Here is a 14,724-nt window from a genome sequence, read left to right as displayed (position 1 = left end):
ATACTTATTCTCTGTAAATGTGCTAATTAATGTCATTTCTATCAACAGAAAATTCTTTTGATATAATAAGATATCAAAGTATAAAACTTATCTTCATTACCCATTTTGAGTAACATATATTCTGGTGTTAAAATTGTATATATGTTGAAAATATTGGTTATCTATTTCCTTTCTAAGTTTCTAGCAAACAAGTGAATACTTGTGTATATATATCACACTTTCAACGTACAAATGATCTAAATCATAAACAAATCTTGTAGAGAATTGAAAGATAAAATAAAAATGGTCTCCTCAAAATTCGTTATTTTTGCTATCCTAGCTCTCTCTCTTCTACTGTCCGGTTAGTATTTATTCGTAAAATCCATTGTGTTGCATTCACTAGAAACTGGATAGATGATTGGTTATGATTTACGTGTGTTGTGTACTTGCAGGTACTGAAGCAAGAAAGACCGTGTGGCCTAGCAGCGAATTAGACCCAAAGTGTTGCAGCCCTCAGCCAGAATTTGGTAAATGTGAAACAAAAGAAGATGATCAAAAATGCACTCAGATGTGCCTTGATGGTTGTCCCACTAACAAAGGTGGTGGCTGCCAACCTATTACTGAAGCCCCTGGTGCTGTTTGTTCTTGTTACTGCGCTTAACTCTTCTTCTTGGCTTTATTGATTCATAAGTAAAAAAGTTTATTTTTGTATCCAGCTTCAATAATATGATACTTGATTCAAAACAGAAATTATTTTCCATTATAATTTATCAATCTCTGAAGTAAAAAGAAGAAGAACACAAACCAAGTTCTTTTTTTTTTTGTAACTGATCAAAGCCAAATACCAGACAATCCTTTTTTCTTAAACGGATAACTCAATTTGGGAGACAAGAATCCCATCAGTATCTGCATAAAGCCATTCTCCATCACAAATCCGAGTCCCTGCAATGTTAACCGGAACTCGTTGTTCTCCAAGTCCCTTTTTACTCGCCTTTATCGGATGAGAGGCCAAAGCTCTCACTCCGATATCACAACCGTTGATCTCATCGACGTCTCTGATGCATCCGTTCACAACGATTCCTGCCCATCCGTTGTTCTGAGCTTGAACCACGGGGTTACCTCCGAGTATTGCACATCGTTGACTCCCTCCACCATCCACCACAAGAACTCTACCGTTTCCTAATAACATCCAAAACATTTACAGAATCTTAGATGTGAGAATATGAAAAGTGAAAGAGATGATCTTGAATAATTAATAAGAGCCTGAAACTACTATTGCGAGGTTTCCCAAATCGATAACCCCTCGAACACTCCTAGTTAAAGAACTTTGAATCGTTCTCTCTAGTCTCTCCCATAGAAGGCTGATCTTGATACATGTAAATGAGCGAGATCAGCTCTGTTTTCTCAGATTAATACCCTTTTAATCATGAAAATGATCCATTTGCAAAGTGATAGATTACACACACTACGCCACTAACACAACTATGTCTTTATGTAATCATTAAACATGTAAAGTTCATAACTTGAGATCATATCTCTATAAGTCCATGCAAGTGAAATTTGTTCAAACCCATCGAAATTTTGAAAATAACTTGATTACCTTTCTCCTCGATGAATTGACGGATTAAGCCATTGTCTTCAAATACTTTGACAGTAACAACTGGTCCTGAAAATATTTGTCGACGGCCATAAATCTGGAAAATAGGTTGCAAAGCTCGTAGCTGACCACTCCGAATCAGCTCTTGATTCGCGTCACAAACTTCCGCAGTGGTTACAAACGCCATTTTCTTCGTTTCCTGTTCTCAGCTATGATCAAAAGATGAGACTTGAGAGTGGATCAATCAAAAGGCAAGAATTTTTTAAGTTATCAGATTTTCGATAGCTTGATGGCTATGATCACCGAATCTGTTTCTTATGTCATGGACAGTCGAACAAACCCAGAAGAAAAAGAATAAAACTTTTGAAAATATTTGTATGGAAGGGATCAGATCAAGTTTTGTTACCTGGATCAGACAAAATTCAGATGCAGAGAAACTCTCTTCACAGTCTGTTACTATTTCAGAGAAGAGAATAAGTGATTCTAAAGGAGATCAAAGTCCAAAACTTGCTCTCACTTCTCCATAATACAATTAAATTATTAATTTTTACTTTTTGAAAGAAGAAATCAGATCAGAGGTAGTGGTGAAGCTTAGAGCAAGGAATCATGAGATTACTACTTGATAACCTTGTGGTCTTTAATTTTACTTTCTCCACCTTCTTTTTTGTTCTGTTTTCAACGTGTGTTATTATGTTCTCCCTTTGCTTTTGTGAATTGTGCAACTCCACAAGTAAAAAGAACTCTTCCTTCTAAACCCGGATGAATCCAAGGGAAATAAAAAGCACAAAAAAAATCCTAGGAAGAGATTTTGTTGCCAGTTTTGTCTGAAATCAATAAAGTCTCATTTTTTAATTTTATTATGAGAAGGGGAAGATCCAAAACTTATGGAAAGTTTAGAGCTTGTGAATGGTTTTCATGTCTGCAGCTTCAATGAGGGTTCCTTTCTCAACATGTTCCCACCACTTCATCAAGAAATTGTCCACCACCAATCTAAACCATGGAGATAGTTTCACAGCTTCATCGCCTGCATCTGCTTTCTTCACCAGCTCCTTAAGCTCTTCCCTGCTCACATAGCTGATGTCAGCCACTTCATCCGGGTTTGGTTGAAGCTTCACATCCCGCACGATGAAAAGTAGATAGTCAACTGCAAGAAAGTCCACAGAGGTTCAAATCCTGAATTCAAAGGAGTTAAAAAGAGAAATGATCAAACATAGAAGGATTGTATACGTTCGTGCTCTCCCCATTTTCCATCAGAAGGTGCCTTATAAAGCATGCGTCCCAAGGGAGTGAACTCATCGACTGGTACATCTTCAGCCACTATCCCGAGCTCATCGAGAAGCTTCCTTTGTGCAGCATTTCTTACACCTGATAAGGAAAGATCAAATAGTGGAGATCAGTACTTGGTAGCTACTAACCGCTGAAAGATTCACGATGTTTCATAAAGCTTAAGCGCATACCAAGCACATTCTCTTCAATAAGCTCAGATTCACGGTAAAGAGGATGGCTGCAACAAGTGTTTGTCCACACAAGTGGGAAAGTAACCTTGGTTTTTGAGCGTTGCTGTCCATAAGAGAAGAAGAAAATTTCAGTAGGATGGTCACACAATCCGAAGCAAGCAAAGCCAAAACCCAACCAACCAATTTTTAATAAAGCTACGTGATTTTCAAGAGACTAGATGATCTGAATATAATGGTGAACAAAACTATTCGGATCATGGATTTCTAAACCTTGAGTCATCTTCACATCAAGGTGATCATAAGAGAATACCTGGAGAAGCAACTCATACTTGGAGTTGAATAAAAACACACTGAAAGCTCTGTGAAGCAAATTCTCAGCTTCAATCTTTTCCATCAGATGACCTGCAAGATCAAAAAATACGAGTCAGTCTTATCCTGGATCAACCAAATTTTGACACTATAGTAGAATGAAATCCCAACTAGATCACATTGAAACGGATTACTAAGACACATATTCGAAGGATACATGCACATGTGGTTCAATGACAAAACAAGAAATCGAATCCGGAAGCAGCTTTATATTGCCATCATTCTTCTCCGAGATATTGAATGAAGATCAAATTCACTTACAGTTATACTTAGTGTCATGGCCTACCACACGATCATTTTCATCAACGAGAATGCATCTGCGGAACAAAAAGAGAGATTGAATTGAACAAAAGCCATCATAAATACTAACTTCAGAACATCAAGCAGCCATCAAAATTTTAGAAAAGCTCAACATCTTCCACAAAACATATATCTTAGAAACATAGAGAGAGTGTCTCAGCTAAATTTGTCAGATAAAAGTAATAAACCCTAAATGTTGGTTCCTTAATAAAGCAAACCCAAATCAAAATCGAAGAAAAAGGAATCAAATTTCTCACTCGTCCTCAAACATGAGTCGTCTCTGAACAGCATCCATTCCGGCGTCGTTAGCATCGGTCATGGTGACGGCTGAGAAAGTGCGAAAAGACAGGTGAGACCTCGCCGGAGATCGGATCGGAGAATGACGGAGAGGGGCAAATCGGGAAGAGGAGGAAGAAGAAGAAGAGAGAGGAAGAAGGAGGGATCTGAGATGAAATGAAGGGAAGCTAAATAGTGAAGCAGTAGACATCTGGATGTGTCTTTGTTTCTGTTTTTTTTTGCCTTTTTGCTTATTATAACAACTCGTACGAAGTAGTTAAGTCCGTTTGACTCCGCTTTTACCGTCAGAGTTCGACTCCACTAAATTACGTTACTCTACGTAATAGAGATTAGTGATACTAGAGTTTTTACTATCAATTACCCTAATATACTTTCATGTCATTGCAGTATAAGAGGTTATCAATCCAATCAGGTGCTCTTACTATCAATCAAGATGTGATCAGAGATAACTAAGTCAAGCCAAGCAGAATATTGTTTTGTTATCTAGCAATACTAAGCGATCATGCATAAGCGATAAAACTACAGAACAGGAGTGATCATGCATAAAGAGAAAGAACTATCAATACTAAGCAGCAATAAGTAACAGGTAAGCAACAGGTAAAGAGATAAGTAAATCAAATGAGATAAAAGGTCCTGAGGATAGGGTAATTGATTATAGCAGTCTCCTTAATCTACTTAGGTGGTTAACAATCCAAACAGGCTATCCCTAGACAATAGATTCAACTACAGATCAATCCACTCTCGTGACAGAGATCCTCAAGCAATACCAGTTCCAGACCTAATCATCATTAGCGAAATCTAGCAAAGCAGGCAATAAGATTCAATCTAATATAGTCAATAAACATTCTAAACATCCAATCTCTTGGGCTAGAGTATGTAAATCTCTGGAGTAGTTGGTTCAGACATTTCATCGAACACCTGGTGGGTGTGGAAATGTCTGGGTTCAAATCCCAGTTGATCAGAAAGGAATAAGCACTAAGTACTACTAATCCAGAAGGGATTCAAGCAATTCTACACTTAACCACCTAAATAAACTAAGGATTCCACACCTAATATATCCCATCCTCAAGAACCCTAATCCACTACTCAGACATGCTCAAGAACACAAACCCAGAAAATTGCACAAACCCAGAAATCGCTAAAAACATCATATGTTATAGATCAGAGCAAGATAAACAACTTTGCAGAAGGAAATTATTGCAAAAACTCAAAGGATCAAAAGTAATTTGGATTACAAAAGTTTGCAGAAATATTGTTCAGAGGATAAAAACGAGATCCTTTGGGCAAAGCCCTAAGAGCTCTATTTATAGCAAAAGTAGAAAACCCTAGTACACAAAACGACAAAATAGAAAGTCGGTTTAGGGTCTACTCGAGCTGGTACTCGAGTGGCTTGGTCGAGTAGTCCATTCTTCAAAGGTTGCATCTTGCTCGGGTAAGTCTCTCAGGTCCAGTTCGAGTAGCCTGTTCGAGTAGGTAAGTCGAGTATGTCTTGGTCTTCTCTTCAGAAATCTGCTCGAGTACACTACTCTGGAACTGCTCTGGCACTGCTCTTGCACTGCTCTTGCTCTGCTCGAGTACACTGCTCTGGCTCTGCTCGAGTACACTGCTCGAGTACACTACTCTGGAACTGCTCTGGCACTGCTCTTGCACTGCTCTTGCTCTGCTCGAGTACACTGCTCTGGCTCTGCTCTTGCACTGCTCTGGCTCTGCTCGAGTACACTGCTTTGGCTCTGCTCCTTAGTACCTGAATGTACCAGATACAACTCCAAAATGCAAGAATGCATGCTATGCTAATGTAGAATACTCTAAGTATGCAAAGTGATGCAAAATGACTACAAATGACAGTAAATAAGAGTGAATACTAAGCTAAATGCATAGCAAATGTATGCTAAAAAGAGGTAAAATACAGAGATATCAACTCCCCCAAACTTAGCTTTTGCTTGCCCTCAAGCAAACAAATAGAACTAAGCTGGAGAAGAGGTTTGAAGGTTTATAATATGAACTAGGTTAATTTTCGCGCGATTATTTGAATTTTTGTACCGTTAATTTGTAAATATGGTTTAATTTCTGATCTCTACTTTAAAACTTTAGCCATCTCCTTCACATCTCAACCTAACTTCTGCCTTAATCAATTCAAGCAATCACCTCAGCAATTTGTATAGTAAATTAAAACAATTTTTCCATTTTGATCATTTTGAAGCTAACCATAACTAAAACTCTCAAAGACTTGGTATTTTTCATAAAAATCTATCCTTTTTAATAAATTAGTTAATTAGTGAATTTTGTTGTGAATCAGATTATATTACTTTGTTAAGGGATACATAATCATGAGATATAGCATAGTTTAAAATTTTAGAGTGATGATATGTGTCATTTAACTTTTAATTTGTCATAAAAATCCTATGTTTTTTAATAAATTAGTTATTTAGTAGATTTTTGTATGAATCAGATTATATACTTTGTTAAGAGATACATAATCATGGGATATAGTATAGTGTTTAAAATTTCGAGTGATACGTGTCATTTAACTCTTAACAATTATGATTCAAATTTACACCATGATCAATGAAATTTCAAATTTGTTTTCTAAAATATAGAGTAAACAAAAAAATCTGTTTTTTCCTAAATTAGTTACAATAATCTGATAATGTAATTTTGTAGAAAAAACATTATAAACATTATTGATATCAAACAGTAACAAATAGACTAGGGATGGACACAAGGCAAGTATCGTGGTGTTAGGTGAATTTGCGATTTGATTCGCTTTATACATCAATGTCAGCTGCTTGATTGCACGATAGCTTGAACTGGAACATGGATGCTGAATCTTAAGCGGCCTTGACTCGCTGGCTGCTTCTCTTCCCTTCAACTGCCACAAGAGCCTTTGGCCCTACATATAATATGTAGAAAAAACAATGCATCTAAAGGTCTCGAAAGCATAAAACCAAAGTCAAGAGTAAGATCGATACCTTGAGGACATCAACATCGATAAAGCCTTTTGAGCATTGAGTATTGATCATAGTCTTGGTTCTTCAAGAGACAGAAATTTCATGCAACAACTCTTTAAGAGCCAAAACCCCTTTATCTAGTTCACCAACAAACTTATTCAAGAAAAGTTCCCAAGACTCTTTATCAACTTTCCCATTCATAACAGCCATTGAAACAATCTTAATCGCATCCTCTTCTTTTCCTAACTTCTGCAACCCCTCGAACAATATCAAGAACGTTGTTTTGTTGGGAAAGCAACCACTCTCCAGCATCTCTTCAAGTACCCTGACTCCTTCTTTAACATTTCCGTTCTTGGACAAGCCTTCAATCAAAACGTTATATGTGAAAGCATTCGGCTTACATTTCCTCTCAAACATGTCGTCCCATAATCTACCCGCCTCTGTCAACTCACCCTTCTCGCACATTCCAGCAATTAACGTGTTGTACGTCAAAAGACTAGGGATCGAGCCTTTGTCAAACTCATCGAACAATTTCCTCGCTTCTGAAACTCTCCCTTCTTTGCAAAGCCAATGGATGAGAGTGCTCAGAAGCGCATTATCAGGCATACAATTGTTCTTCAACATTTTTCTCCACAGACCACATGCTTCATCTACCTTGTGATCTTCACACAACGCATCAATAACTTTACAACAAAGAGAAGAATCTGGCATAAAACTTCTGTCAAGCATTTCATCGAACATGTTACGTGCTTCCCCGGATTTCTTCTCCTTGCATAAAGCTCTGATCATAACTCCATAAGTTACTTCATTTGGCTCAATCTCGTTCTTTTCCATATCATCCATCACCGTAGCTGCCTCAGAGAATCTCCCTAACTTACAGTAACCATCCATGAGAACCGTGTAAGTGATCGCATCCGGATACCACCCACGATCCAACATCTCTTCCAAAACCCTCTTAGCCGATTCCATATCACCTCTAGCAACGTACCCACCTAAAATCGTAGTGTAAGTCACCAAATTTGGCACCAAACCCATTGCAGGAATTTCGTCGAGCACTTTATATGCACTTTCTATATCATTTTTCTTGCAGAGAGCTTTGACGAGTAGATTACAAGTGAAGATGTTCGGGGTGATTCCAAAAGACTCCTTACTGTTCTTAAACATGGCATGAACCAAATCGAATCTCTGATTCTGGATTAGAACGTTTAAGAGTGTGTTTAACGATCTAACGGAGCGTTTAACACCGAAATCAGGGATTCGAAGAAAGATCCTCATTGAAGATTCGTATCGACCAGCGAGACCGTAGTTTCGAAGCAAGTCGATGAAAAGATTCTCGCCGCATTTAATCGGCGGGTATGAATTCCGAAGATCCGCCATGAGAGACTCCACGGGATCGAAAGCACGAGCACGGGATAGTTTGAAGAGAATTGAGTGGTAAGTATCGTAATTATGAGTGAAACCAGGATGGGATTTACCGGCGTAGAGAAATATCTGGAGAGCGAGATCGATGTTCTGCTGTTGGGTGATCATTGAGACCAATCGCTTCGGGAATAGCCTCTGCGGCCACGGTTTGATCGTGGGCTTCTCCGTGCAGTATTGCTGGAGAGAAGCGGCGGAGGCGGAGAAGAGACGACGAGAAGCTATGAGTGGACGAAAGCGCGTGCCGTTCACGCGGGGAAGGAACATCGTTGTTGATTTTAGAGCAGCGGCGAATGAATGTACGGGACGAAGACGACGAAAGATGAATTTTAAATTTGCCGGTGGCTTTATTAACCGGAGACCCGGTTTTCTTCATGCCGGTTCGAGTATTTTTCGGTCTTATAAATCCAACATAACTTTTTCTTTTGGTTAAAGTTGATAAGTACATTGTTGGAAGTTGGAACAATTAATCCATTTAACTGTAATTTTTCTACTAGTTAATGAAACAAAATCAATTATTTCACCATGAAATTTCAAATTCAAAACATTTTTTCCTTCAATTTTAAATAAAGAATAACTTTTCTTCGTTCTCGAGTTATTTCGTTTATTTTCTCTTAATTTCTGGTTTTCTAAAAATTTTTTTTTTGTAAAACTGAATTTTATATATATCTATAAGTAAAAGAAACAAAAATAATATTTTTTTTCTCTTTCACATAGTTTGGTTGTAGAAACAACTAAATCAACATAGTTACAAGGATATTTTTGTTCTAAAAATACATAATTACTATTTTATGGAAGTTTTTTTTTGACTTTTGTCAAATCAAACCGTGAGAGACCAAGTCAATATCACACCAAACATAAAATTTCTTCTTTTTCTTTTGGTTAAAGTTGATATGATAAGTACATTGTTGGATTCTGGAGAAGGTATTTTCGGGCTCCTTTCCCTTTCGTGAACAATCAAAAGATAAAAAAAAAAAACAAAAAAACCAATAATGATCATTCACTCTTCTTCTTCTCTCCACGGCTCGAAGTTCTTGAACAGATTTAGATATCATAACCGATCTGTGACTAGATCCGAAGCACGTGGTTTCAACGTGACCACCACGAGGAAAGAGGTTGTAGTCGCGGCTCCTCCTCTTCTCTCTGTGCCGGAAAACCAGATCATCCCTCTTTCCAACCTCGACCTCCTTCTCCTTCCTGTCGACATCAACGTCTGCCTCTTCTACAAGAAACCACTTAATGACCTTACCAATAATGATGCTCTCAAAACGGCTTTGGCCGAGGCTCTCGCCTCCTAGTACGTTCTTGCTGGCGAGGTCGGGATCAATCCCACCACCGGAGAGCCCGAGATTCTTTGCAGTAACGGTGGTGTGGAGTTTTTGGAAGCCGCTGCTGACGTGTAGCTCTGAGAGCTTAACTTGTATGATCCTTATCAAAGTATTGCCAAGTTTGTTCCCATGAAAAAGCATGGAGTCTTTACTATTCAGGTAATAGAATAGTTAAGAAAGCTGGCTCCATGATATGTCTTAATCTGAATGGATTTTATTTTCAAAATAAAATATATACATGTTAAATAAGTTTTGGGATTCTAGTTCTGCATAAGAAACAAAATTGAAGTATCTATCTATACGCTGCATCTCACACCTTCAAAAATCACCTATATTCATTCATATATTTTTACTTATTCAGCTAAATAAGTAAAAACATAACTCTGTTTTTTTTTCTTTGCTGGTTGTTATTGTTTCAATTTGTCTGAATAGGTAACTGAACTGAAATGTGGGAGCTTAGTTGTGGGATGCACATTTGATCACCGGTACAACAGATGCTTATTCCATGAATATGGTTCCTCCTATCGTGGGCCGGGATCTCTCGAACCGATGTACCGATCTCTTTATGTTCCTTCGTTCAAAAGATCTCTGTTAGACCCACGACGACCTTTTTGATCATCGACTCATCAATAGACCAATTGTACATGCCTATAACGTCCTTGACCGTTCCACAAGAAATCACTAATCCAGATAATATCCTCACAAGCCGTATCTATTACATCAAAGCAGATGTCTTAGAAAAGCTTCAAACTCTGGCTAGCAATGGTAAGAGAACGAAACTGGAGTCTTTCAGCGCGTTTCTATGGAAACTCTTAGCTAAACACGCTGCAACAGATTCGGTACTCCTGACTAAAAACTCGAAACTTGGCATCGTTGTTGACGGAAGGAAGAAACTTATGGAGCAAGAAGAAAACTGCAATTACTTTGGGAATATCCTCTCGGTTCCATTTGGAGAGCAGAAAATCGATGACTTGATCCACAAGCCATTGTCTTGGGTGACTGACGAGGTTCACAAGTTACTGGAGAGTACAATGACCAAAGATCATTTCTTGAACTTGATCGATTGGATTGAGACTCGCCGTCCGATACCAGTTATATCAAGGATATACGGTACTGGATTCAACGATGGGCCTGCTTTCTGTAGGCCACGATTTCTACGACATGACAAAACTGAATAATTGCAATAGATAATGATAAAACCAGAAATAAATTACAACAACCGAAACCAATATTTGTTAAACAAAGAACGGTTTGTGCGGAGGCGAGACATTCTTTCCTTAATTCTTTAATTGCCCGTAGTGTGACGGCTTGACGCAATCAGAATCCCAGGATACAACCGCACCATCTTCTGATTTGCAACACTCAAAACCAGAAGCCTAACGAACTCTAGTAATGTGTGTACTCTCAGACTCGATAACTAGAGAAGAGAAGAAGAAGGAGATTGTGATCTTTTTGATCCATATGTCCATGAGATAAAAATGGAGAGATGAAGCCTTGGTTTTATAGTCCAAGCTCTCAACACTATAATGGAGCAATAAAGGTGAGAATGTTATTGTTATGAGAATGAATTCTCAACATCAATGTCATTGACTCCATCACCTTTAATTGTTGTGAATTAATTTTTGTTGTTACACAATTTATAATTCACATTAAAGGAGATAATTGTTGACTTAATCAACTTACACATTTGGGTAATTAACAATTATCATTTGGGTTATAAGCCCATTTCCCAAATCTCAAAATCTCAAACCTGGTCCGGCTCGACACGATACAACACGGCTCGGCACACATGCCTAGTTTGGATTTCTCCTTTAACTTCCGAAGTGCGACATTTGATCCTTTAGTTAAATTTCAAGCTATCCAAGCTAGCCATTTCGGACCTCCATTTCTCATTCAAACAAACTTCAACTTTGAAAGTTACCCGAAAAAGTAGTCCGGCGCAACTAATCAAAATAAATTATGGTCTCTGTTCAAAAACCAAAGTTATCGTCGATTCTTTGGCCATGCATTGTGTGGGGGGGGACATGATCGTCATTTGCAACAAATAATCCTCCGATTTATTCTACCCCTCGCGTCCATCGAACACCAAGACCAGAAAATACGTAAACACCCCCAAATGTCGTCATTCTTCGTTATCCATTCAAGGGTAATATTGACCTCACGGTAAGAAAATCCACAATATTTCACGGATAACGAAAATCCACAATATTTAACACACGGATAACGAATTTGGAAATCAAAAGTCGTCTCTCAGGGTGGTCCTTTGAAAGATCACACTACTGTTTTGGACTCGAGCTTCTTCTTCAACAATGCCTCTCTCTCTTCGACTCGCTCCATCTCCGACGTCTTTCCGTTACTCTCCGACTTCATCTACCGGCGCTGTCGGATTTCCCCCCGTGAAGCAGCACTGCCAGATCCCTAATTCCGGCGTCGCGACGAAAATCGGATTCTGTTCTGGTGGTGGTGGTGGTGTTTTAGATTCCGGGAAGAGGATTGGTTCCTATGTGGTGAGGTGTAGCTTAGAAACAGTGAATGTCAGTGTCGGCCAGGTGATGGAGGTTGATAAGGACACTTTCTGGCCAATTGTTAAAGCCGCCGGTGATAAGATTGTTGTCCTCGACATGTACACTCAGTGGTAACGTTTCGATCACTTCTTCTTATTGTTGGTGCGAAATTTTGAATTCCTTGATTGCAATCTCGTGTTTGGAACTACTTTGATTCCGTCAGATGTTCGCGGAATTGAAAATTTCAATGTGCCGTTTGTTTGAATTTTTCATTTGAGCATCGAATAGTTATCTTCTTGATAGGTTTTGGATCAGTCGTAGGAAATTAGGGTTTCAAGGTTGTTTACTGATTTGGGATTTCTCAGTTAAAATAATTTTGCTAAGTTGTTTGTTTACATGAGAACTTTGCTTTGGCTGATCCTCATGTCTTTAATTCTCAATTCCTAATTCTTGCTACAACATAATCACGTCCTGGTCTAACAATCTCCCTTGATTCTCTTGGCCTATTTTAAGCTCGTCTCGTCTATGAACCTCACATTGTGTGGCTTCCATAGTTTAGGGCTAGTATTTGATCACCTTGTTACTTTCAATTGTATTCAAAAGTGACAGCATTGTAAGTAACTAAGTATCACCCATAATCTTCACATTATGTTACAGCTCAGCTCTGTAGACATTCATTTTTTGTTTGTTAAAAATGTTGGATACAAAAGGATATGAAACTATGAATAGTAACACCTTCTGGAGGATTAGACCATGTACATTTAATAAATAAGCCAAGCTGTTCCAGTCATGGATGTTTGAGATGAGTTTACTAACATATGTTTTGTTTTGTTGTTGAGTGGAATCAAAGTTTGCCTTTTTTTTTTTAAATCCTCATTGGGTTTTCTGCAGGTGTGGTCCTTGCAAAGTGATTGCTCCCAAATACAAAGAGCTATCGGAGAAGTATCAGGACATGGTGTTTCTTAAGCTTGACTGCAACCAAGAAAACAAGGTTTGTTCTTGTTTTTGCGCGGAATGTGTCTTCATAATTATGTCACTTAAATCATAACGCAAAACTCTTGCTTGCAGCCATTGGCCAAGGAGCTAGGAATTAGAGTGGTTCCAACCTTTAAGATATTGAAGGACAACAAGGTAGTAAAGGAAGTGACCGGGGCAAAATATGAAGACTTACTTGCAGCCATTGAAGCAGCAAGGTCAGGCTGAGTCTCTCTCTATATCACTCATTATGTAAAGTATTAGGATCATACTCCATCCATGTTATTGGTTTGGTTCTATGTATGTAACTCTTTCTGTTCCCTTAACCGGAATCGGTGGTTAATTATATATGTATAAATGGTGGAAAGGTATGAAACGATGAGCTGAATTGTTTATGCATCATAAGTTCCTAACCAAGCAAATTGGCTATTTTTGATTGAGGTCACCCAATAGATTTAAATTCAGGGATTAAGATGGATTTTAATTTCGGGGGCCCGACTGTTGAAATAGATGCAGCTTGTTTATAGTTTGGCTTACATGTATGATTTTTGTGCTTTGTTTTCAATGGATGATCCAACTTCCAACTAGATTATTCATAAGTCATTTAGTTGTTCACCAAATCCAATCTGGCCTAATATTTAAATTTTAATACATTTGGCCTATGTATATTATTAGGCTAATGTATTTGGACCTATTCATATTTCGTAATAAAATTTGGGGATACCAACAACATAATTATCATTTGAATGCAATCTTTATGTAATAAACTAGGATATGACCCGCGGTGTACCGCGGGTTAATTATTTGATTTTTTTATTTTTATAAATTGATGAATTTATTGTGTATAATATTTTTTGTTGTATACCGCGGGTAACATGCGTTGTATCTAAAATAAAAAATTTTAAGTTGTATTTGTTTTGTTTAGTGTTTAAGATTGTATAATTGTATTTTGATTTGTTATTTATAGGATTTCACCTGTGGTATATTGTCTCGTATTAATATTGACCCAAACCCGTCCAACCATATAATCTAAAATGAAATTAAACATCATTTTGTTATTTTTTTAATAACACTTTTATTTAAATGTCATATAATTCGAGTTAATTTGAAAGTTGCTTTCAAATAGTTTCCATGTATATTTTTAAATTAGTGTGTGTTTTTGGACCAACCAGTAAAAACAATTTATAATTGTATCTTAAAATACTAATTAGGATTTCACCCGTGATATACTGTCTCAGTTTAGATAATTGTAAAAATTAAAGAAAGATCCGAATGACTCAATTTCGGGTCTGAATAAAATAACGACATGATTAAATGCTCAATTTGTTCTTAAAAATGTTAATATAGATTACACACATATTTTTATTCATCGATTGAGTAATATATGTCCGTTTTAAAAAATTTGAATTGTAACATATGCAGAAAAAAAAAACTAAAACTTACTAACTATTTATATATTTTATAATAATTTAAAATAATATAAATATAAGATCAAATAAAAGTGAAATAAGAATCATATATTTATGTTTAAATTAGGTAGAGAGGTTTTAG

The 14,724-nt window shown here is 37.4% G+C and overlaps 6 protein-coding genes across 7 annotated transcripts; 3 read left to right on the top strand and 3 right to left on the bottom strand.

Annotated features, from left to right (window-relative positions):
- The first annotated feature begins 230 nt into the window (after window positions 1-230).
- Window positions 231-723, top strand: LOC9307789 (defensin-like protein 24). Its single transcript, XM_021022692.1, has 2 exons — window positions 231-340; window positions 432-723. Exons 1-2 carry the CDS (start codon window positions 283-285, stop codon window positions 638-640), a joined length of 267 nt encoding a protein of 88 aa, XP_020878351.1. The 5' UTR covers window positions 231-282; the 3' UTR covers window positions 641-723.
- On the bottom strand, window positions 713-2,244 carry LOC9307788 (putative 4-hydroxy-4-methyl-2-oxoglutarate aldolase 2). Of its 2 annotated transcripts, none has more exons than XM_021022691.1 (3): window positions 1,983-2,244; window positions 1,580-1,775; window positions 713-1,158 (listed from the first exon to the last, which is right to left on the bottom strand). In XM_021022691.1, exons 2-3 carry the CDS (start codon window positions 1,761-1,763, stop codon window positions 842-844), a joined length of 501 nt encoding a protein of 166 aa, XP_020878350.1. In that variant the 5' UTR covers window positions 1,764-1,775; window positions 1,983-2,244; the 3' UTR covers window positions 713-841. The 2 variants fall into 2 exon arrangements, with proteins under 2 accessions (XP_020878350.1, XP_020878349.1); XM_021022690.1 differs by having other exon boundaries at window positions 717-1,158; window positions 1,580-1,785; window positions 1,983-2,210.
- Window positions 2,245-2,308: 64 nt separating this feature from the next.
- Window positions 2,309-4,219, bottom strand: LOC9307787 (isopentenyl-diphosphate Delta-isomerase I, chloroplastic). Its single transcript, XM_002871672.2, has 6 exons — window positions 3,960-4,219; window positions 3,664-3,719; window positions 3,344-3,435; window positions 3,034-3,136; window positions 2,804-2,941; window positions 2,309-2,720 (listed from the first exon to the last, which is right to left on the bottom strand). Exons 1-6 carry the CDS (start codon window positions 4,187-4,189, stop codon window positions 2,470-2,472), a joined length of 870 nt encoding a protein of 289 aa, XP_002871718.1. The 5' UTR covers window positions 4,190-4,219; the 3' UTR covers window positions 2,309-2,469.
- Window positions 4,220-6,563: 2,344 nt separating this feature from the next.
- LOC9309844 (pentatricopeptide repeat-containing protein At5g16420, mitochondrial) lies at window positions 6,564-8,767 on the bottom strand. The gene is made up of 2 exons (XM_002871671.2): window positions 6,969-8,767; window positions 6,564-6,889 (listed from the first exon to the last, which is right to left on the bottom strand). The coding sequence occupies exon 1, from the start codon at window positions 8,631-8,633 to the stop codon at window positions 7,032-7,034; it is 1,602 nt and encodes a 533-aa protein (XP_002871717.1). The 5' UTR covers window positions 8,634-8,767; the 3' UTR covers window positions 6,564-6,889; window positions 6,969-7,031.
- A 555-nt stretch (window positions 8,768-9,322) lies between these two features.
- LOC9309843 ((Z)-3-hexen-1-ol acetyltransferase) lies at window positions 9,323-10,872 on the top strand. Its single transcript, XM_021023887.1, is given in 6 exon segments — window positions 9,323-9,853; window positions 10,127-10,180; window positions 10,182-10,208; window positions 10,210-10,257; window positions 10,259-10,303; window positions 10,306-10,872. Coding segments are annotated over 6 exon segments (1,236 nt in total). The 5' UTR covers window positions 9,323-9,358.
- Window positions 10,873-11,850: 978 nt separating this feature from the next.
- Window positions 11,851-13,590, top strand: LOC9309842 (thioredoxin F2, chloroplastic). The gene is made up of 3 exons (XM_002873728.2): window positions 11,851-12,329; window positions 13,090-13,189; window positions 13,267-13,590. Exons 1-3 carry the CDS (start codon window positions 12,004-12,006, stop codon window positions 13,399-13,401), a joined length of 561 nt encoding a protein of 186 aa, XP_002873774.1. The 5' UTR covers window positions 11,851-12,003; the 3' UTR covers window positions 13,402-13,590.
- The last annotated feature ends 1,134 nt before the right edge of the window (window positions 13,591-14,724 follow it).

This window comes from Arabidopsis lyrata (assembly GCF_000004255.2).
Source record: "Arabidopsis lyrata subsp. lyrata unplaced genomic scaffold ARALYscaffold_6, whole genome shotgun sequence".
In the NCBI taxonomy this organism is placed as follows: domain Eukaryota; kingdom Viridiplantae; phylum Streptophyta; class Magnoliopsida; order Brassicales; family Brassicaceae; genus Arabidopsis; species Arabidopsis lyrata.
Note: the sequence above shows the minus strand (reverse complement) of the source record. Positions and strands in the feature narration are given on the sequence as shown.